Source organism: Cyprinodon tularosa, unplaced genomic scaffold, assembly GCF_016077235.1.
Source record: "Cyprinodon tularosa strain WSP-4 unplaced genomic scaffold, ASM1607723v1 ctg221, whole genome shotgun sequence".
Classification (NCBI taxonomy): Eukaryota; Metazoa; Chordata; class Actinopteri; order Cyprinodontiformes; family Cyprinodontidae; genus Cyprinodon; species Cyprinodon tularosa.
In genome coordinates, this window is record NW_024038824.1 from 558,954 (window position 1) to 583,127 (window position 24,174).

The following is a 24,174-nucleotide window of genomic DNA, read 5'->3' on the forward strand; positions in this document are numbered from 1 at the left end:
AACAGGCATTTCAATCTGACCTTAACCACTTCGTAAAGGCATTTATTTTTTTAACAAAATGGAACAATTCAATCCCCTTAGCTTCTGGACTGGTTCCTTACAAAACACTGATCATTTTCTCTTAAGGCTGTCCTACAGTAGGTTGTCAGTTGGTTTTAGACCACAGACCTTTTGAAGACCCATTCAGGGCCAAGCTGCAGCTGTTAGAAAGACCTCAGGAGATGAGGAGCTGTGCACTATGGTCAAACACTCTACTTTTCTATACACAGGACATTGCAGATGTTTTAGAGGCATATTGTACACCTTACTTAACTTATTGCTCCAAAAATCCTTTTAGAGAGCTGGGTTTTCCAACCAAGGCTTCCAAACGTGCCATAGATCAGTTTGTTTTTAATGCTTGCCTTTGTAGAATGATGGAGACTTAAGGCAGTTTGGAAACAGCCTAATTAGCCCTCCTAGATTGACATGTCTTCATGATAACTTTCTTAGGTCATAGCCCATGTCTTTATAACCTGATAAGGGATTAAACCCCAGCTGTAAACTTCAAAACAGCAAACTACCAAGATAGACATACAGTACTCACATTGGTGATCATTGTGCATATCCTGTTTTTTCTTTCCTCCTACACTTACCGGTACTTTCTCCCATGGAAGTATTGACATGTTTCCCCCATGACTCTGAAAAGCCCTAAATGACATAAAATGATTCACATAGGAAAAGTAGCAATTCAAAAACAATGTGATAATGCAGATTTTTTTTTTACCATTTCCAAATTCAGGGAAATCAGACAGTATCAAGAACTAAAGATTATTGAGCAAAAACATATTTGCAATGCTTCACCCACTGAGGTTTAACTCAACCAGAGACAAGGTTTCTGAGCAGTTCTGACTCTAAGGAATCAATGTGGACCCAAAACTCGGCTGTGTGCTTCAGGACAAATCAGTCTTTTCAGGTGCTTCAGCGTGATGGCCCCCGCCCACCTCGGCCCCACCAGCCGCCAACAACGTCCTTCGGTTGTAGTGGTGGTGGCCCTTCATGATGCCAGAGTTGTTGTTCTCGTTGAGAATCTGCTTCTGCTTCTGCCGGTTGAGCGACTGCACCAGGCCCAGCACCACCGCCGCCAGCGAGTACTGGCCGGTGATTTTACGAGGCTGCAGGATGAGCGGGTTGGGCTGTACCCGGCCCAGCAAGAAGTGTGTCCGGATTTTGCCCTCCTGCTCACTGATGCCCTTGACGTAGATCTCGCCACGGTACTCGAAGGCAAAGCCTCGCTCCTTAAGGATCAGGTAGGTGTCCTCAGGCACCTGGATCTTCCCGCTCACGCCGGTGCTGTCCATTCGGCTGGCCAGGTTCACCGTCTTTCCCCAGATGTCATACTGCGGTTTCTTTGCACCGATGACTCCTGCCACCACAGAGCCGTGAGCCATTCCTGAGACAGATAAGACAGATTTAGTTTTAACCAGACTGAGATCTAAAATACCGTAAGGTCAGACATCATGGAAATCCATTTGTGATATTGTAACACCTTCTAGGTCTTACATTTTCTCAGAGTTTACTTTGCACCCAAGACAAAGAGTGCTAATATGAAAACATTGCTAGACAGATTCCTTTAATCTGAAGTAAACCAATGCTGCCAATGTCTATACACTGGAAAACGATATAGAAATAAGTACAAATTTCTTAAATTAAGTTGTGGTCAGAAAATTTAGATTTCTCTTGTCTCATATATTTAGTTATACTATTTATCCAGTGAAAAATGTTTTTATTCAGTTTGTTTTACCTGCAAGGCTAAAAAAATATCTGAGTAAGGGTCGGTTTTACACAAAACATACTAATTCCCACGACAAGCCAAATTGTTTCTCAAGGTTTGTTAAAGCGAGTATGATTTGTTTTGACTCTGACACAACCTTCACAGTTTTTTCATCAACATAACTAAGGGACAAACTCTGTCCAGTCAGAACAGAGCTGATTACTGTACCGTAAGGGCTGCAGATGAACTGTTCTGTCTTTGCAAAGAAAGAAAATAAAGTGCTGACTGAGTGAAATTCATCGATCTGTTTATTTAACTAGGGTGAATAGTTGAATACTTTTTTCCCACTACAAAGTGTGTTGACCCCTAATCTGAGTAGGTAAATGAGAGTTTGCCAATGGGATGAGCATTTCCACTCTTGAAATAAGATAATTAGATAATATGCACTTGAGATTAGACAATGCACTTGTTTTTTTTCTTATTTTAAATGTCAATTGTCACGTTCCATTAGCAAACTTTTTACAGTGTAATATAGCTGCATTCGGTTATATTAATCTGTTTTTGAGATAATGCAAGCAAGTTCATGATGCAGATTGGAAAAACATGAACAGGATCCAGAAAGGAGACATTTCTCATAACATGTGTTAAATAAATGCCTTGATTTAGGTTTTATTTAATTACTGTTGGATTATAGATTTTTTTTATAATAAAGTATTTTTTGTACTTTTAAATTTAAGGTATCAAGTTATTCTACAAAACATAAAAAAAGAGTATCATCTGTATTATTAAGAAAAACACTGAAAAAGTAATCCTAGTAAAGAGATTTCTCATCAAAGCAATAATTACTTCCTAGTAAACACCATCAACCAATATGTAAAACAATAGTTTAAACTGAACAGAAACAAAGCTCTCACCGATCCGTAGCTCAAAGTTGTTGAATGAATGCTTGTTGATCTCCTGGATGCTCTCGTTTAGGGCGATAGCGAAGTCCGCCAACGCACATAGGTGACCCCATTTATCTTCACATTGCTGTGAGAGTCAGAGAGGAGTTAGCTGAAGCACTTTGTTGACTTTTTAAGATTAATAGACCAGTCAGATGAACTATGTTGTCTTATTGTTGGTTTGAAATGCAGTGATCACTGAAATCTTTACTAATGTTTTCATCTACAACCTACACATCAAGTTGCTGTCAACTCATCATCTGGTTCATACTTGTTTGACTCAAATAAGGATCCAGTAAATACATTAATTAAAGTCTAAAAGAATAAAAGCAAATGGGAAGAATCCTTGCTTGGTTTGAACGTATTTAGCAGAAATCATCAGCAGGTCAGACTTTTCTTATACCCTGGTGGTAAGTATGGAGTACCACAGGGTTCATTAATTGAACCTATTCTTTTTTAAATATATTTGCACGCTTTAATTTTGTTCAGATGAATGAAAAATGTTATTAAATGTAGTTATTATGCTGATGGTATGCATTTCATTGTTTAATACGCCCTGACAAATGTTTTCAGTCATACTGAAGGTAAAAAGTTAAAAGTTGGTAAAAGGTGAAAGTTGGACCAAACTTCTGTTTTTTGTGGATGTGGTTTAAGCTTTGTAGATATATTTTTTCCTCTATTAAATTAACCAGAAGATTTGTACAAATAATTATTTACAAAAAACAAACAAACATTTAAATGTTTAAAAAGATGTGGATATTAATATATGCACACCGAGCTGGTAAATGGCCTGTTCTTACAGCATCTTAGAATGTCCAATGACTTCCAATATAATACATTAAATCAATCACCAATTCACACACACATTCACATGCTAAAACTAGCTTCATACCTTTGTCTCAGGTATCATAGTAAAAAAACGGTGGTATTTCAGACAAAAAATTATTTAACCTTAACTTATAAAAAACACCCAGAACTTCTACTTCTTCAAAAAAAAGGGCAGCTTGTAGAAAGTATGCAGTAAACCGCCAAAAATGACACGTTCTTTACTGGATTTACTTTATAAGGTCTTTCAATGATTTTACAAACTACTCCTGTTCTAATTAAGTACCTGCTCAGGATATAATATCATACAATATATTCCCCTTAGGATTAATAAAGTATTTTTGAATTGAATTGAATTTAATTATTATAGAGATAAAGATATGACTTCATGATATGTGATCAGAACCGATCAAAGTGCAATTTTCAAAAGTACCTTGTGAGTTCTGGGGAAGTATTTTGTATGCAGGGAAGAGCATGGTAGCTCCAGTAAAATGGCTCCAAGTTTCAACAAGGTAAACATTACTCCAGAAAGTTTAATTTCTCCCTCAAACCCAATGATTATTTGTAGGTCTTCCAAAGTAACATTTTAAGGAGTCTAATGTCCTATTATTAACCTCTGAAAAGTGACATAGTTTAAGGAAAACGTATTATCTTTGATCCCGAAATAGTTAGAGGGCTCTGTGAATAATCAGAGCACTATAACAGTCCAGGCAACAGGGAGCCAATCAGACAGTTTGCAAAGCTTTTGCCTTTCCTGAAAACCCTCACCTGTTTTTCTGGTGACAGACCAGAGACGGCCATGTAAGTGCTACCGATGGTCTTGATCTTCTCGATGTCCTGAAAGCGTTCCTCGCCCAGCAGCTGTAACAGGAGGCAACATTTATTTATGTGAAACTAGAGCTAAACTATAGTCTGTTCAACTAATTTCTGCTTATTTTCGACTATTTAGGACAAAAAACAAAACAAGCAAACAAAAATGATAAGTTGTTTTTTTCTCAAAATTAACATAATGAAGAAGAATCCCAACTGAGAATGATGACTGATATTTCAGCTGGGATGTAACGTCTGTGAAAACCAAAACAAATTCAAGCACACTAAACTCCTCTTAATCTATTCTAACAACAACCAGTGAATTTTTCTCGAGTAGAGCTTACGTCTATCAGAGGTCTGAAGGAGCTGCAGTTTGTTTCTGCTCTCATTCGAGGGGATTCACTCATTAAATGATGACTTAAATCACTCTGAACTCAAAATGTTTTAAAAGGTAAGGAAAAAATGGGAGATATCTACAACCACACACAAAAAAAAAAAATAATAATACCTGCTACACCTTCTTCATGCTGCAAGTTATTTAGGCAATGTCTACCAAATTTATAGATCCATTGACTAAAATGTGGTCATTTTTTTCAGGCTCAGTCAGATTAGCTTCAGGGTGTTTGTGAACAGCAGTTTTCAAAGCTTTCCCCAGATTCTCAATTGGAGTTGGTTCTCAGGTCTTTTGCAGGGTTTCTTCTATCATTGCTCTGAGTTTGGCTCCATCTAGCTTTCCACCAACTCTAACCCTTTTGCCTGTCCCTGCTGAAAAGAAGAGAGAGGCTAGTTCTGGCCAACTGCCCAACTGCCACTGAAACAGAGCACTGCATTTTGGCTATAATGGTCATCCATAATGGTCATAATGGCATCATCCTTGCTGTGTTCCAAACATGGCTTCAGACAATCTGCAAACATGACATCTAATGTTTTTTTTTTTCTTTTTTAGCCATTACTTTCTCCTTGCCACTCTTTCATATAGACCACACCTCTGCAGTGCATGAATAGTAGTTGTCATGCGGACAGATTCCCTCACTTGTGCATTTCCTTGAGTCACCATTGTCCTCTGGACTGCATCGTTGATCAGTTCTCTCTTTGTTTGGCCTGTAAATTAATGTGGAAAGCCATGTCTTGAGAGGTTTACGTTTGTCCCGTACTCTCTCCGTGTTCAGGTGATGGACCGAACTGTGCAATATAAAATGGTAAATCTTCATGGCCTAAGTTTGCTTTACACTTCTCCACAACATTATCCCTGTTCTGTCAGGTGAGTTCTTTGAACTTCACAGAGCTGTTTGCTCCCCGGTTTTGTCTTAATCAACCTCTGAGGCCGTCACAGAGCAGCTGCATTTGTACTGGGATCAGACTACACACAGGTGGACTATACAGTAATTAGTGATCATCTGGAAACTTCTAAAGTCATTGTTGCACTCAGAGAAAAAGAGTTTGAATATTTTTGGGGTTTGAATACTTTTGCGAGCTTTTTTTGAGAATGTTTTCTTTGCACTTCATATTATTTACCACTTTGTTGATTCCATTGCAATATATTTATATTTGTGGTTGCAATGGTACAAAATATGGAAAAGTTCGAGGGACAAAAACTAATGCCAGCCACTGTAACTGGTAAAAAGTCTGAGTTTATTCCTTTCCTTTGCTGGGGACACAGCACTGACCTCTCTATCTATTTCCTGCTTCAGTCTGTCACCATTTATCAACAAGACCCAAAAATATTTGATCTTCTCCACTGGGGCTGCGATTTAACCACAACCTGAGAGGGGAAATCTGCTTTTTCAATCTTTTACACACCATGACAAGAATATTTCCACTCCCAGATTTTTCTGTGGTGTTTCCTTCTTGGAATCTCATCTGTTACATAGATGAGAAGGGCAAAAAACAAGGATAGCTTTTATTCTGAAGTAGCAAAGCGATTTATTTTACAGTGAAGCCAGGTGGATCCATTCTTTGAGCTGAAACAAATGCCCTCCTGCTGAGGAACTGAACCCCAGGAAAGTTTTACCATACTCATCATTCAATTTGTGCACATTGAGAGATGAATGCACATTTTATTCAAACTCTTTACGTGAACAGCTGTGAATGGATCAGAACTAGTCAGGTCAGATCTAAAAACTTCTAATAAGGGTTTCCTTCTTTCCTTCCTCTAAGATTTTTGTGACGAATCTAGAAAGCATTTGTTTTTGTAATTTCTGAAGCTTACCTCATCAAAATCAGCGATGATTTCGTTGAGGAGCCTCAGACACTCAACTCCCTGGTTGTTCATCTCAGTCTGGGAGTAGAAATCGGCAAAGCCTGGGATGGAGGCGAACATCACACCCACAGAATCATAGGACTGGGAGTACAGCTCCTGAGGAGAAACCGAGACAAGAAGAGCATCTTCAGACATCAGATGTTCAAGATGTTGATCAATGTAGCTGATGTTCTCAGAAAACATTGTTTTTATTTACTCAAAATGATCTCAAACGGATCACTGGTTATTGATGGTGAAATGTTACATACCAAGAGAAGGAGTCTAGAAGTATGAGTATCTATAAAAGTGGAAAAAAATAGGATGGACCTGTTTTTTCGGTTTAATTTGCATGTTTTGCCACAACAAGGCCACTCTATAAGCCTGAAACTTAAACACTACTCCTGACATTTTGAATTGAGAAAGCTTCTTGGATGGGACTTTGTTTCTCGGAAACAAAGTCCAGTGGATTGTTTTTAAACTTTTTTGCAATGACTATGACCTGGATTGACTGATAATCTTCACTAGCATATTAAGTGCCTGGTTTTCTTTCTTGTTCTTTCTTGGTACACCACTTTTTTCCCATGTCATTCATTCAGAAACTTGACTTGTGCAACTCAACTCAACTCAAACTTTATTTATATAGCACATTTAAAACAATGGGGTTGACCAAAGTGCTGTACAGAAATCACAGTTGCAGAGCATAAGATCAAAACTGAAAGCTAAAATACATAAACACAATGCAAGAAGAAAAATTGAATGGATATAAAATATAATAGGATAATGTTTCAATTTAAACAAACTGTGCAGCCATATCCACAATTGTGCAGCCATGTCATTTAAAATTGTGCAGCCATATCCAACCTTCTACCACCCAAAATAAGACATTCCTTTTCTCCTTGTTTGAATTGTCCTGTTCTAAAATTTAACATTTAAACAATTAAGATGTACTCAAGGGAATTTCTCTTATTTCTTTTCCACATGTAAATAATCTCTTTGCTCAAACTTTGCTTAGACTTAAGAACTTTAAATAGCTTTGTAACCCCTCCAGGTTTATAAGAAATCTACACAAATTTATAGACAGAGATGATCCTTTATATCTTCATCTTTGTTCAATGAATAATGATAATGAGGAATCTGTTGCATTTGTTGTAAACTAAGAATTAGTTGTAAATCCTTCAGATTATTTAAGATTAATAACCTGACATGAATAAAGGCAGTGTTTACTTTTGGTGCGATAAGCAAAGAATCCTTCTCAAAATCACTGCAACATTGAAGATGAGCTGCATTAATGAAAGAGGAATGCAATGCACCGTTTCCACCGTTAGGGGGCAATGTTTACCAGTCCAAAATCTGTACAGCAAGTCTGCAGACATGAAGCAGCATATCCTCACATCCCATACACGTCACATTCAGTACTTCATCGTTTCATTATGGTGGTATTGTAATAATAGGGTGATGAACATAACATCCAGCCACAGTTTAACATCTCAAGTTAATAATTCAAGAGACGCTCTGTCTGTCCGTTTGCTGCTCTGGCTCTTAATGTAATTACACACTTGTGGAAATAGGCCCCTGACCAGAATGGAGCATCATCAGTGACAATATAGACGCCTAATGAGCTGAGTCAAGAGTCCAAACTTCAAAGGGAACCTGGTTTAAGTCAGACTAAATGAATTTCTTGGTTTCATGCCATGTTGCTGTGTAAAGACATCAGACAGACTTTTTACGGTTCCTTTTGAGTTCTCTCCTAAAAACAAAGCCATCCTGATAGATTTATGCTCTCTGGGTTTCGGGTGTTTTGTAGAAACCTTACCTGGAGCTAAATTTGTAAAAACAAAGATCAAACTTTTGCAATGTCCCTTATATGCTCTGCATCATAATGAATCATTTGTTTGGTCTTTAGAGTGTAATGTTTTAATTTGTTTTACCTGCTTATCACATGTCAAAATATACGGAGTAATACAGAAAACAACCCCTTTACATCACAAGCAAGATCTATAATTTCATTGTAAAGCAGTGTGTCATTAAAAATGAGTGATGGGTTGATTTTGTGTTTTGTCTAAACTCTTCACAATAAATAACGACCAAATCATATGGAGTCGGTAATCTGCTACAAAAATAGCCATTAAGGCCAAAGCCCCGGCTCACTTATTAAATGTAACCCAGTACTTTTGAGCTGTCCCATTATGGAGGGGGGCAGTTACTGCATATTATGGTCCAGCATAAGATATCATTATTAACTTTTTAAAAGGAAGCAAATGTAATTCTTCAAACTGCATAATCAAATTTTACTCTTGGAGAAAGAAGCAGATGCTGGATCCAGAACTGTGATAATGATGCACTACAGATGGAGGAATCTGTTAAAAAAGTATTAAACTTGAAGCTAAGGAGGTAAAGATGACTTATCTAGAACTGAAGAAATGACCTGGGATGTTTTTAGTCAAAAATATTCAAACGATCAAATCAGGTGTTGATGTTTTGGTCATGTCAGGTTACCTGACCTCAGCATCAGGTAAGCATGCGATGAAATAAAATTGGAGTTGTATTTACTATTTACTTAGAAAAATCTAAGTAACATTTTTCCACTTAGAAATTCTTTATAAATTTCACTCAATACATTTTACTAACTAAGAAGAGTTAATTTAACAAACTCAAGTATATTTTACCACCACATTTTTCCTATTAATAAAAGATGTATATGTGTTTTGCTAGTAAATCTTATACAGAGAGGCACAACCATGACCACACAAGAAGAACCTAGAGAAGCCAATTAACCTAACAGTAAATTTTTTTGGACTGTGGGAGAAACACAGAGTACCATCAGAGAACCCACGCATGCACAGGGAGACATGCAAACTCCAGGCAGAAAAACACTGGACCAGAGAGCAAACCCCAAAAGACTGTTGGGAGACAGCAGTACTATCCACTGCACCAAACTGCAGCCAACAAATAATACTTTAAAGTTCTGGCCTATACATTGTCAGGTAATGAAAAAAAAAAAAAAAAAAAAAGTTTACTCCTAATATCCAAGTATATTTTACCTGCATTGGTTAAGTTGAGAGTTTATTAAAATCATATCTTAATACCATTTAGTAGAATTAATTAAATTAGCTACGTTTATGGAAGATTTAATAACAAATGGGTAACAGAAGCACAAATCCAAAAACATAAATCCATGAAAATCCCAAACTACTGAAAACCAGGAATAATCACAACAATGGAGCAAAGAAATTACAACAAACCAGTAAAGATTGACTGAACAAGAGAAGAAACCACTAGAACACAAAAATGGAGATAAGACCAATAAAAACTCAGAGATGAAAGTTGAACAGAACCAAAACCATGACAGTAACACATTAAATAAACTGTGTCATTTTGAAGTATTGAAGTACTTTGAAGTACCCTTACATGGAAATTTGCAGTAAACTTTAAATAAAAGCTGAGGTTATATTTCCATGACCAAAAAGTCCCTTTTTTTTAGTGTGCCTTTGCGGTCAGGGGACCTGCTGGTTTTAGACATTACCATGACTCGACTCAAGATCTGAAGAGACAGAGCTTTCTAGGTTGTTGCCTTCAAAATATGGCATGATTCATAGTACAAAGCATGACTGCTTTTTTTTTTTTTAGCTCATTCTAAGACTCATCTTTTTAATTTGGACTTTTAATTCCAACAAAACAGAAGCTTCAGATGGAGAATGTATGTGTTTGGAAGTTTTAAACCTGTCAGATCAATAAAGGTCAAAATTAAAATTCATTCCTTGTATGCACCATTGATATTCTCTACGCTTCTCTGCTTTTGTTTCTAATTCTTTAGCTAAACCAAAAAAACAAAACAAAAAAAAACACTTATTCAATTATGATCAAATGATTTGGCAAACATAAAATCTTAGCTCCAACAAGGCAAATCTTACAGACCTAAAATTAGTATACAGTACAGAAGACGATCAGGTAAAGGATCATGTATCTTTAGAGTGAGTCCAGTATCAGGTTTCTTAAGAATGTGAGTTTCAGACATTTACCTGCCAGAAACATAATCCTTAATAAGCCTGATGCCTTTTCTTTTGTCTTTCAGTAGTCTAGTGTCTTCATTATGCGAGACGGAACTGAGCAAATTGAAATGGTGTCATTATCACGTACTAGGCTGAAAAGGAGTGAAAATCAACTTAATAGAGAGCAACCTTGAAAGACTTTAAGGACACCTTAAGAATGACTGATCAAGATCACTTTAAAAGATCAGGAAGTCTGTCTCCTTGCAAGCAAAGACTGAATAAGTATTTAAAACTCTAACGCAGGAAGTTGAGTAGACTTTCAATCTGACATTTTAAAACAGCAGAACTCTGATCTAAGATTCACATGTTACCCTGGTGCTGAAGCTTATAGCACAATGAAATGACTGAACTAAAATTAGTCATCAGTGTTTAGTCAAAATGTGCTCCTCAAGTGTCCTTCATGTCCTTAATCAAGCATCACAGAAGCTTAAATTGGAGACATCATCAAAATGTCTCCATGGGTCTATGTATAGTCTGGTGCAGTGGAACCTAAATCACAGAACAATAATCAGCCTGATCAGGACTGATTAGGACCCAGAGTGTTTTCTGATGGATGCATTTTTAATCATGTTCTTTAGAACGAAGAACGGGGCATAGGATCAGCTCTCCTCCACCAACATCCATAATTCAGCTACAGCTAGACCTTTGTTTGGGAGGGAGGCGGGAGAAATGGGAGAGAAGGCCACCTGAGGACAACCATCATCCCGGCCAAAAATCACTCAGTACAGAGTTTATCATCAAAAATAATGAAGCATTTGGATTTGGAGATTAACAGGGGATTATTCTCTCATTTGAAGGTGAGGAAAAGCTTCAACAATTTGCTGATGGAAATTTGCCCCAAAATATTCATCTCAGCTGCCGGCAGCTTATCAAAGGGAAAGTATTTAAATTAGACCCCCTTAGTTTGATTAGTCTCAAAAGTCCTATTAATAAATATATATTTTTTAACCCTTCTTCTAGAGTGAAAACATATAGCTGTAGATTTTTTCGTCATTAGATACACAAAGCACTTTCCACAAATACATTCAGCCCTGGTAAAGGTTGAGAAAGTCTTCTTCTTTTTTCTGTTCTACATGAAAGCTTGGAGTAAGAAAAGCTTTGGCAAGAGTAAAAATGACTCCATTCCCCTCTGGCCAAGTGGACTATACTTAGCAATACTTTAAAAGGTTAGAGTGGTCACAGGCAGAGAGTCCTTGGCCCTCTCTGTTTCCATCTCCTCCTCAGCTCGGCCTAAAGTTTTCTTGCAGTATTTAGGTTTGGGGACTGAATTGGCAATGGAATAAGCCTGATCTAAATTCTAGTTGACCTGTTTCTGTGTTAGTTCTGTCATACATTTTTGATCATTACTGGTTACGGTCAGTTTGTTTATGGGCCCAGTGTTTCAATGAGGTCATGAATCTAAGCGCTTTTACAAGTTTCCACTGGCCTATACCAAAAAGTAAACCCTTAGCATTACTCTTCCTCATCTATGCTTTAAAGTGGGTGTTAAAATGTCTCCTTGCTTTCAGACAAGGCCAGACTAAGATGTTTTCTGTAGGGTTCTTCCAAGCCACAAAACAAACAAGTCTAGATAAAGCGCTGGTGGTTGTAAGCAGACTGGAGATGTTTAACATGTTAATGTTTGAGATAGTAGCACAGAATAGCATTTTTCTAGAGAGTTGTCATGGTGGAAGCTTAGAACATTTCCAGCAATTCTCTAAGAGTGATTTTTTTTCCATCTTTCTCATCGACTTGTTGGCTGATTGTAGTGAAACAATACCTACAGTAGTATCATAGTGATGTTGCACATCTGGTTTCAAGCCTAGTGATGATTGCTACCATCTTAGAAGGGACGAACCTCTGCTTAGCAACTACAGAGTTAGATATTAAGACAGAACTTCCAGATTTGATAAGGAAAGTTATGAAAGAAAAAAAAACATAAGGTAAGTTATGAAAAAAAATATTTCTAATGGGGGGGGGGCAAGGCCAGGGGGGAGAGAGGCTAGTGCTGGCCAAATGCCCACCTGCCACTGAAACAGAGCACTGTAGAGAGGAGAGGCTACATGTGGCCAGGAGGAGTACAGCGATACTTTAGAGAAGTCTGCCAGGGAGTGCGAAGAGGCTAGCCTCTAGGCTAACTGCTGGAGATACAGAGAGAATGAAGGACGATCAGAGAAGCCAGCAGGGCAGACAGAGTGGCAGAGCAGGAGAGAGAAGGCATTAGCTGGCCAGTTTCTGCACTGGAGGTAGAACGATGAAACAGTCCTTCTAGGGCTAACTTGAAAATTAAAAGCTACCCACAAACCTTATCAGATCATAAGACAAGTCCTGGAATCTTCTCCTAACATTACATCACATTTTATATATGCTTCTTATGATGTTGGGGCTGTTTTTAAGAGATTATGAATTATAATACAAAACTTTTGCTGGTAAGTAGAAACTTCCTTCTTTCATTGCTACATTTGTTTTTAGATATCATAGAATATTACTGTTTTGAACAAAGTAAAACCCCCCACTGTGATCTTTCTCCTGTAATATGTGTGCGTTTGTAAAACCTTCAAAAGTATCTGTGCTCCAGACCCCGCATTATTTATCCTGTGGTGCATTCATGTTTTAGTTTATTGTTGGTTTTCTGATTATTCTGTATTTTTGTAGCTGTCTTATTTCCATTTGGTATTCCTTAAGTCACTCTCTGCTGCCCCCTTGTGCCTGTTCCTTTCCCCTAGGCTTCCTTATAGTTAGTTATTTTCACATCTGTTCCATATCAGCTCATTAGCCCATCCTTTGTTCTGTTCCCCATATATACTCCACTTCTGCAATTCTTGTTTACTGGTTTCTTGTTTAGTTTCTTCCTCGTCTCTTAATTTCACTGAAGTATTTTCCCTGTCATTTATCGGACATTTTTATCTTTTCAGTATTCTTGCATTTTTCTGGATTTTTGCCTCAGTTGTCTTTAATCCTTAATTAAATCAGCAAAACTCATCTCTGCCTACTCATCTCTGCATTTGGGTCCTCAACGCCTCCAGCCAAACTGACACTAATGTTGCTTGATTCTGAGCCACGAAGGAGTAAAAGGAAAATAAAAAAACCCTCCAAAAACCTTCAGGAGAAGGCAGCAACAAAGATGTAAAAATATATATGGAAGTAAGGAATTTAAAACACCATTCAGTACAATTCAAGAGATAATTGAGGGATTCTGTTGAAACACAGCCATCAAAAAATGACAACTATAGCTCCAACAACTGTTCACAGCAGGGCCGTGCAGAGACCACTAAAGGGGCAGGTGCTCAAAAAAAAAAGGGCACATCTTATCGCATTTTAGGACAGAATATTAACAAAGTCACATAGCTTTCAGAGTTTAATGAACAATGATAAATTACAAAATTGTGAGACATACAATCAAAGCTAAGGGAAATCTCTACATAGAACATAGAACTATGCATATGTAAAATATTTTATTAGTAATTTCTTTCTGCAGGTCTATTTTCTTATAGGAAAGTATTACAATATTCAAACCTGCAATTTAGCCAAAGATGTAAATCAGAGCTGGACCACCAGACATATTTTGTCTTTACAGAATTAAACTGTTAAAAATGCATACAAGGGCACAATGCAACCTTTTAGTGTACTGTAATCTATAAAAAAGAATGTCTGCCTGGTTTGCTGTACTGACAGTGGAGATGGAGACGGTCCATTCAGAAAAGCAGAGCTGCTGCATCAAACTTTAACGTGGAACTGCAGAAAAAAAAGAACAAAGCAAACATTTTATTAATGCATGTCACCATGAGAAAAGCCTACTCTGTTTGTGTCTTAGTGTATTTTGTAAGTACCTATATACATTTTCTTCAATCTTTCCTCTTCGTTTTTTCTTGTCAGTTTCTCTTTTCTTTTTTTCCTCATTGTCTCATCTTTTCTGTGTTGAGTGAAGGTCAATGTCTTATTTATTTCAGTCTCTTGCCTTTCTTTTCCCCCCAAACTAAATCCAAGATTATGATCCAAAAACTTATTTTCCGTCATGGTGATTTAACTGTTTAAAAACAAATTTCCAACTTTTAAGCATTTTTGTTCTCTTTTGTTCACAGCAGCAGTTTTCTGTTAGCCATGTCTTTAAAAATGTTAATAACCTCACAGTGAATGATTGGCACATCCTTCTCGATTGCCAACAAAAGAAGGTCTGACCGATCCTCCTTGCATAAGCTGCGCAGTTTTGTTTTCACCAGCTTCATACATTATATCTATCATATATCTATCATGGTAGTTCTGGATGAGTTCTCCTTTAAGATACATTTACCTAACGCTAGAATAAATGCAATGTACATCATGCAGCAAAGGAAATGAGAAAATCAGACATATATCCATTATGGAGATGATAGGTTTTTGACGGGCGATGTGCCCCTACTGCATAAGTAATACTGAAGAATGTCCTACTATCATTAATGACACAGGGAAGCTTTTTAGTTATCTTGCTTTGCTAGCAAAGTCATTAGCTAGCAGCCAGCTCATAGCACAAGAACAACAGCCTAATGTCTGTATGATAAAAATACTGAATCGATAGATAAGAACAGCTTTTCCTCACCTGGCTGTCTCCCGCTCAGTAGTTCTTCAGAGAAAGGCGCGCCGCGCCCTATACTTTCCTCTGTTTAAACCGCTACTCTTTGCTAAAGTAGAGAAATTATAAAACGTTCAAAGTTTTCCGTTGTCTGACAAGTAGGAAGCCTACTCCAGTATTTTCACCAAAAATTATGTTTTTTAATTCACAAAAAAACTGTTCTGTAATCATTACAGAACAACCGATCATGGTTGATCTTGCTTAGGGCCAAATGAGCAGCGGCCACAGTGTAATGTGGAATATTCGCTACCTTTAGCTCCGCAGTTAGCCGTCTTATCTGACTGTGCGAGAGGCAAGTGCGTCGTCACCGGCAAAAGGTCAAAGGTAACAATGTGACCGGAGGGCTTATTGTATTGTTTTTCTTGCCAAAAAAAAAAAGATAATAATAATAATTTCAGTACATGTGTCAAATAAAAAAAAAAAATAAAAAATAAAAAATAAAAAAAAGGGACCAAAAGGGCACATTGGGATCATGGAGCAAAAGGGGCAGGTGCTCAAGCCCCCTTAGCCCCCCCCTCTGCACGTGCCTGGTTCACAGAGACACAAGACCCCAAAGAACTACAAATACATCCAGCTGAAACATTCATCTATTGTTTTTTTTTCTGTTTTTGTATGATACACAATGAGGAAACAGTCAAAGGAAAATGGTTAAATTGATAAGTTACCGCAAAAGTTACATGCAAAACAAAGCAGAGCCTTAAAACATTGGATAAACAAAAGTACATTTTTTATAAACCTTTGAGCAGAGCTGTGTTTTCAATCTTTCTATGCATTTTACCAAGGCTATTATGGTTGGCGTGGCAACAGATTGAAAGAGAGATAAGGAATTAATATGCACCTGATTCCAAACTGGGATTATTACTAAACAAGGAACCAAGTTTTATTGATATCAAACTTTTAACAATTACACAGCAACTCTATTCAAAGCATTATAAACTTATCAAAGGCAACCAGGTCGCAGAGACGAACAAAAACAGAAAGTCTGTCAAGTTTGAGTCCTTGCAGATTTGAGGGCAGCTCAATCACTGCGATACAACTCAATGTGCTCTCTGTAGCTCGCTGACAACATGTTATTAACATCAAATCACAGCAAAGTTTTCCGCCTGAGTAAACCGCCCCACTGGTTCTCTCCCTGTGCTCCGTTCAGTCTTTGAAAAGCAATTATAGACTGTTCCCTGCAAGCGGGAAAAACCAAAAGCTCAGCGAGTTCAATGAGCTGAGAGAAGAGAATTGAGATTAATTCAAGGTTTTAACGTGGGAAGCAAAACTTAAAGATAAGTTGCTGCTTCATATAAAGCTTTGACTATGGCCCGAGTTAAGAAAAAAAGAGCCAAACTGTTGACGTTTAGACATTATGCTGCTTCGGCGTTGATTCACTTCTGCTGCGTAACCGCATATATGATAATGATAAGAGGAAGATCGATACATCTGCCAACCACTTATTTACTTTTCCTCTTGTACCTGCATCAGCCGATACATTTGTTCACAGATTCCTTAGTAAAATCAGCAGCCAAATAAAGAGCATACATTATTGCTCCCTCCGTTTGCGATCCATTCTTAATGTTTCATTTGATTTGGGAATAAATGTTTCTTTTTTTTTCTTTTTTTTCAGATCCCACGGTTGAAAAATTCTACTCCAGCCATTAACATTTTCCCATTAAGATAAACTGACAGTAAAAATACCTCTTAATTCTTATACCTCTTCTTAAACCAACAGGTTTCAAAAAGAACATCACCCCCCAGGCCAACCAACCACCCTGGATAAATGGAGAGGTTTGGAAATTACTAAAAACATGGAACTCAGCTTTCAAGTTTGGTGATAAAGAGAAAGAGGCACTGAGAACAACGCGTGCCAACTTAAACCGTGCCATCAGATCAGCAAAGCAGAACCACAGCCAGAAGATCCGGGATCTTTTCTACGACGTCAGCAACACCAGGAGGAAAGCAAACACTGACTTCCTAAATAAACTGAACAACTTCTTTAGAAGGTTTGAGGCACTAAACAGCACTCTAGCAGTGAAAGCTATTCCACACTGGGGGGAGGAGACACTAAACCTGGACGTAGTTGAAGTGAGAAAACCTCTTAGGAGAGTCAACCCAAGGAAAGCCCCAGCGCCTGATAACATACCTGGGCGGGTGTATAAGCAGTGTGCAGATCAGCTGGCTGGTGTCTTCAGACATTTTTAACACCTGGCTGGATCAACCCATACTGCCAGCATGCTTCAAGTCTGCCACTATTATTCCGGTCCCAAAGAGGCCTCAGCTTACCTCACTCAATGATTACCAGCCTGTCGCACTGACTCCAATCATAATGAAGTGCTTTGAAAGGCTGGTTAAAGAACACATTGTCTCCAGTCTGTCGTCAACATTCTACCCATTCCATTTTGCCTACCGACAAAACCGTTCCACTGAGGACGCTGTCTCTGCTGCTCTCCACCTGAGCCTGGCACACCTGGAGAAGAACACCCATGTGCGGATGCTGTTCCTGGATTTCAGTTCAGCTTTCAACACCATTATCCTACAGCATCTGATGGGCAAAATGGAACAGCTGGGCTTCAATACACCCCTCAGCAATTGGCTGCCAGACTTCCTCACCAACAGACCTCAGTCAATCCGGGTTGGACAGAACACCTCTGATGTCACCAGTCTAAGCACAGGCTCCCCTAAGGACTGTGTCCTGAGCCCCCTGCTGTTCACTCTGATGACACATTACTGTGTCCCCAGGTTCAGCACCAATCACATCGTGAAGTTTGCAGACGACACTACGGTAGTGGGCCTCATCAGTGATGACAACGACCAGAACTACAGAGAGGAGGAGGAGCAGCTGGTGGACTGGTGCAAAGATAACAGCCTGATCCTGAATGTGGAGAAGACGAAGGAGATCATCCTGGAAAAAGAGGCCAAAACACGCTCCAGTGGTCATCAACCGCTCAGCTGTAGAGGTGGTCAACAGCACCATATTCCTGGGGGTGCACATCACAGACGCCCTCACCTGAAATGTAAACACCACCTCACTGATCAAAAGTGCACAAAAGCGCTTGTACTTCTTGCAGAGGTTGAGGAGAGCCCACCTGTCCCCACCCATCCTCACCACCTTCTACAGAAGCACCATAGAGAGCGTTCTGACCAGCTGTGTCACTGTATGGTGTGGAGGCTGCAGCTCCTCAGACTGGAAGAAGGTGAGAAGAGTGGTGAGAACAGCAGAGAAGATCACCGGGGTTCCTCTTCCCTCGATTCAAGACATTTCATCCTAGCGCTGTGTGTCCCGAGCCCATAACATCATCAGTGACCCCTCACACCCCAACCATGGACTGCTCCCTGCTGCCCTCTGGGAAGAGAGTTCGAAGCATCAGATGCGGGTCCAGAAGATTCTGCAACAGTTTCTTCCCCACTGCCATTAGACTGCTAAATGTTGTGTAAAATGGGTTATTTTATTTGTATAAAAAAATAATACTAATGTTAGAACTGTAAATATACAGTCAAATTTTTAAATTACAATTTTTATATGTATTTATTACTGTTTTCAAGGCTGCACTTAAAAAAATGAAATTGTCTAGAGCTGTTTCAAACGTTAGATTTATTTTGTCATTTTGTATACACTTGTGTACACAAAATGACAAAATCAATCTGTCTAAGTTTAAGTCTAAGGTTTAGGGGGTTTTCACACACATCTGCTATGCTGCGTTGTTTCAGTTAGAAAAGTTGATTTCACACCAGCTTTTGGTCAACTGGGACCAAATTCACATCTCTTTAGAACTCATATTTAGTGTCATGGAGACACAGTATCACTTGTGTCTCCATGACAACCAATTGAATTCCTGAAGCCTTGCAGCTGAAAAGTAACTGAGATAAATTGATACAAATGTTAGAATACAGAGAGTTATTAGTAGCTCTGGCCATTTATTTTTTATTTGGTTTGTATGCACTATTATTGGCAAAGAGTGTTTGAAAATGAAGCACAGCTGCAGCTTCAAAATAATATACTGACCAACTGGAGATGCCAAATGGAAATACCTGGAGAAGGTCCATATATATGCTTCTTAGCATACATTATGGGATTCACATCTGACCACCGACAAGGTCATTTATGCCTGTAACGTATAATAATATGTCTTCGATCTCAGGAGTCAGGGGAGAGCTTTCACTTTTCACTTTTCACTGGTCGGTGGACAGAACAAAACCCCTTACCCTGAGCTTTTGGCTGAAACCGTTATATATGATGCTGTTTCTGTGTCTGCTGGACAATTCCTTCTTGATAAAGTCTTCTAACCTGATTATTATCAGAAGCATATTTGTTTTAAGGAAAAAAAAAACTGTCTGCAGTTTCTATAATTCTTTAGTATTTTTATTGGAAATTTCCCTGCCATCCTACAATACATTACTGAGGAAAATATGAGACTCCACCCTTTTGCTATTGCTTGGCAGTTGGGTCGCACCAGAGTACAGTTGTTTTCATATATCAAGTTGTATGCACCAGAGTTCGGATGGAGGAGAATGGAGACCACCTCTTCAGTTTGCACTAGTTTGGTGAGCATTAGAGTCCAATTGTGCTTTCACAGTGATCCGAATAACATATAATAATTGAACTTTATTGATCTCACATTGGAGAAATTTACCTCTGCATTTAACCCACCCCTTTGGGGGGCAGTAGGCTGCCATTGGGCGGCACCCAGGGAGCAGTGTGGGGGTTAAGGGTCTTGCTCAGGGACCCAGAGTGGCAGTCTGTGGGATTGGGGCTGAAACCCAGAAGCTCAGGTTTCCAAACTCTATGCCCTAACCACTAGGCCACCACTCCCCACTAAATGGGATCAAATTTAGATCAAATCGACCTAAACCTGGGGGTGTGAAAACAACCAAAGTTAAAAAAGCACTACTATGGCCATTAACGTTCTCCAATTAAAATAATAAAACTCCAAATAAACTCACATTAAAAATAAAGTATACTTCCTCTCAGTCCTTGACATCTGGTCTGTAACCGGTGTATTAATACAAATTAAACCTCAGCTGTTGCTACCTTTCATAAGGCCGACCAGAGGATGGAGGGGGTCATATTCGGATGTAAATAATCTGTTATCTAGAACAGAACAGGAAAACCTGGGAAGCAACAGGGAGTTCAGCCCATATTTTCAAAACCAGTGAATCCTTCAGCTGCATTTATTCACTGCACGGTCAGCTCTGTAAAAGCTGGAGCTTCAGTGGCTAGTAGTGACCTCACAGAAGCGTTGGTGCCAAGGGCGTAGGTTTGATTTGAACTTTGGTAGGGACACTATTGGTCGGGTGTCATTGGTGCTATGCAATATTCATGCCCTTTTTTATGCTCGATGTGAGCATCCGTACTGATAAGAGGAATTCATTGTTAAAAGAGAAAAGCATCCTTTTGCTACATTAATAAAAATTGTATAAGCACTACACTCATTAGATGCTGTTTATCAATGTTTGAGGTATCACCGGCTCTAATGAATTAGGACTTTTTTCCACTTTGAAAATCATTTGAACGACTAAGAGAGAAGGTAAATACAGGATTTTCCTTTGAAGATATAGAATTGTGCAGAGTTAAACCCCACTCTTATATTTTACCTACTATGCTCTCTCTGTATCCAGCAATATAATACATTCATTAAAATATTAACTTCACTATAAAAGTTGAACATCTGGGCTGTAGTTACTCTGTGTAGCCCATTTCATGTATTTTATCTGGGGCTGAAAAAAATTAAATGTATTAATTGATTATTTCAATAATTATCAACTAATTTAGTATGTAATTTATCATTAACTGGAGTATAGAGACTTTAAAACATACAGTAATATAAATGTAAAATGTGCCTTTCCCCGACAGAGCAACCCACTTAGATCAGTAATTATACCAAAATTGTAAAAATACAATATATATATATATATATATATATATATATATATATATATATATATATATATATATATATATATATATATATATATATCAGTGGCGGCCGGGCCATAGGGGGCGCTGGGGCACCGCCCTCCCTGATAAGAAGAGAGAAACGTAAAATATATTTTTAGAAATTAAATCATAAATGTCAGTTTTACTCTCTAGACTGTGTACCTATAAGCAAAACAAATTATATAAACTACATTTCCCTATCTACTGTCATTAATTTGTGGATTTCCACAGACAGACTCCTACCGTCTCTGTTCTGGGGGCGCCTATCAGACAGCCCCACATTTGCAGAGAATCTGTCAATCATGTACTTTTGCTAGGTGAATTTAATGGCCAATCAGCGTCTCGGAACTTTATGGTCTTGGGGCTCTGAAAATACTGCGCTTTAACAGGCTTCTGCACCCAAGCGCAGGTGCAGACAATTAGAGGGAAGATGGCGAATGTAACGAGCGAGATGCAGCTTCCAGCAAATTCGGTGAGATCCTTATTTATCTACCCGTTTGCCAGAAGAACATCCCTGTTGTAGGATATGAACATTTCATGTCATGGTTATTGTGACTGTGACGAATCCACCTCGTCGCTTAAAACAACCTCTCTAACTTTGCGCGCCACACACACATTCCTGTTATACTGTGTTTGTGAGGACCAATACACTCGCGCTGAGACCAGTAGCTCCATGAACTTAAAACACACAAGCTGTTCCTGGTTACCTGCTGGCGTATTGAGGGTGCACACTTAATATTTCAGTGGGGTTAGTCGTGTGTGTGTGTGGGTGTGTGGGGTGTGTGTGTGTGTGTGTGTGTATGTGTGGTGGGTGTGTGTGTGTACGTGTTTATGCTATGGGGACTTGTCATCTTCAGTCTGGCTGCATCTTTGCTGGGTTCAAATCCAGTTTGGTGTAATTGAATAAGTCAATGAATCTGTGTAAAAGAATTAAGTTGTAAAAATTATTTGTTTTTGTACATCAATTGTTTGTGGAGGTAATATATGGACAAAACTGATTAATGAGAAGAAATCAGAAATAAGAGAGCCTGAGGTGAGGGGCTTAAACTATTTAATGAGGGCTGTGGGAAGAAAAGCGGCAATTTTTGTTGTCTGTTTCTTTGTTACATTGCTGGTAACTGGAGGGAGGCTGAGGCCCAGAGTATCTGGTATATGTTTAGTTTCTTTTGCACCCTGTTTTGAGTTTTTGAGCTCAATAAATCACCAACACCGGTAACCCGACTGAGCCTGGATTCTTGGAGGCCAAAGAACCCCGTCACAGTGACCAAAATCATCACTGTTACTGTTATTATATAGTAAATTAAATCATTACTGTTAAATTGTATGTATTGTCCAATTGTTTAATCAAATTCTTATTCCGGATTAGTTGGAGACATACACTAGGCTATATCAGCCCCACCAAAAATATTTTTCACCAGCCGCCACTGATATATATATATATATATATATATATATATATATATATATATATATATATATATATATATATATATATATATATATATATATATATATATATATATATATATATATATATATATATATATATATGTATATGATAAAAAAAAAATGTTTGTCTGTCAATATTCTCCATGCAGAATTCCCCAAGAGGAAATATTTTAGTTTCACCTGGTTTATTTAGACATCACCTGAAGCACTGAAGGGCAGCTGCTTCACCTACAAGCTGCCCTGCATCATTATTACTGGATATCTGTGTTTCCTATAATCATATAATGTATAAGTGCATTTTTAATAGTAAAGGATTAAATGAAACACAACCTTTTATCATCGTCCTATATTGCTTACTGTCTGACTGTTTAAATAGCTCCTTATGTCTATTTTCTTTTTTAGTGGCATCTTCTACAAACACAACACTAAGAATTAGTCGTAGAATGAGTGTATTCAAATATAAAATCACTTTTAGCAATTATAAAAGACAATATAACACTATCTTATCTGGAATGTAATAATATCCAAAATAAACAGCCAGATTCAAGCATTTTTACCAGACATTAATGTTTGTACTAATTTACTTATAGAATGTGTGGAAATCTATATAAGATAAAATCAATATTAATATTCTTCCTCTGTTTGTTCTTGTCTTTATCCTATTTCTAGAAGTATAAATAGTCAATTAAATTACTATTATTATGTGGAACCCTAATTATGCTTTTTAAACTAAAAATAGCAGATGTATAGGCACCATTTCTTGTTGTTATACTCTATAAGAAAAATAACACCTGCTAATAATTATACCTGAACTTCCTGAAAGAGTCATCAAAAAATGAAAACAGTAATAGCAACTAGATATAGGCAAAAAGGAAACTTCACATTTTCCTTTTTATTTGGCTGTGGCTAAGAATCAGAAATGTTGATGGCTTACAGCCTTTATTTGCCCATTTTTCCAGCAGTCTTCAGAACTCCTGGCTAACTCAGAATATTTCGTTTTATAACAGAAAAAAAAGGCTTTTGTTTTTTAGTGTACATAATATTCCTTTTTTTTTTTATTGGGACTAGTTTTGTAGCCTAATATTAATTGTAGTAACCGCGGCATTCTAGTGTGAATAAATTTTCAATTTTGTGCTCCAAGCACACGCAGACTAGAAAACAGCCAATCAGAGAGAGAGAAGGCGGAACTTAAGGCAGAACAACCAATGAGAGTGGAGTTAAACAGCGCAGCACAGTTCCATGCGCTGCTACATGAAAGGGACAGTAGAGACCAGGCAGAGGAGCTGCGAGAGGAAAAGAAGCCACTGCTGTAACAACTACTGCTGTAAATCATAAACATGTTGCTCACATCCAATTATTGGTCGGGACAATTAGGTCGGTTCAAAATTTTGGTAGGGACATGTCCCTATGGTCCCTATGCAAACCTACGCCCATGGTTGGTGCCCATCAATCAGGGATTTTCCCCAGAAGTTGGTGCATGTACAAAAAAGGGAAGTGACCCCAAAAAAACCCAAATACCTCAAACTTATCTCCTACTGTTAGCATGTGGTCACTTGGATGGGAGGTTAAATATTAAAATAAATGGTAAGACAATTAGAAAGAA

At 38.1% G+C, this 24,174-nt stretch overlaps 1 protein-coding gene across 2 annotated transcripts in view; it reads right to left on the minus strand.

Annotated features, from left to right (window-relative positions):
* Positions 1–770: 770 nt before the first annotated feature.
* The window catches only part of adcy8 (adenylate cyclase 8 (brain)), a 153,995-nt gene continuing 130,591 nt past the window's right edge, over positions 771–24,174 (minus strand). For both annotated transcript variants that reach the window (XM_038286163.1, XM_038286162.1), the window contains 4 exons: positions 6,536–6,682; positions 4,285–4,377; positions 2,665–2,779; positions 771–1,429 (listed from right to left, as the gene is read on the minus strand). In XM_038286163.1, coding sequence (XP_038142091.1) covers positions 930–1,429; positions 2,665–2,779; positions 4,285–4,377; positions 6,536–6,682 — 855 coding nt within the window. In that variant the 3' untranslated portion in view covers positions 771–929. The remainder of the gene's footprint in view (positions 1,430–2,664; positions 2,780–4,284; positions 4,378–6,535; positions 6,683–24,174) is intronic.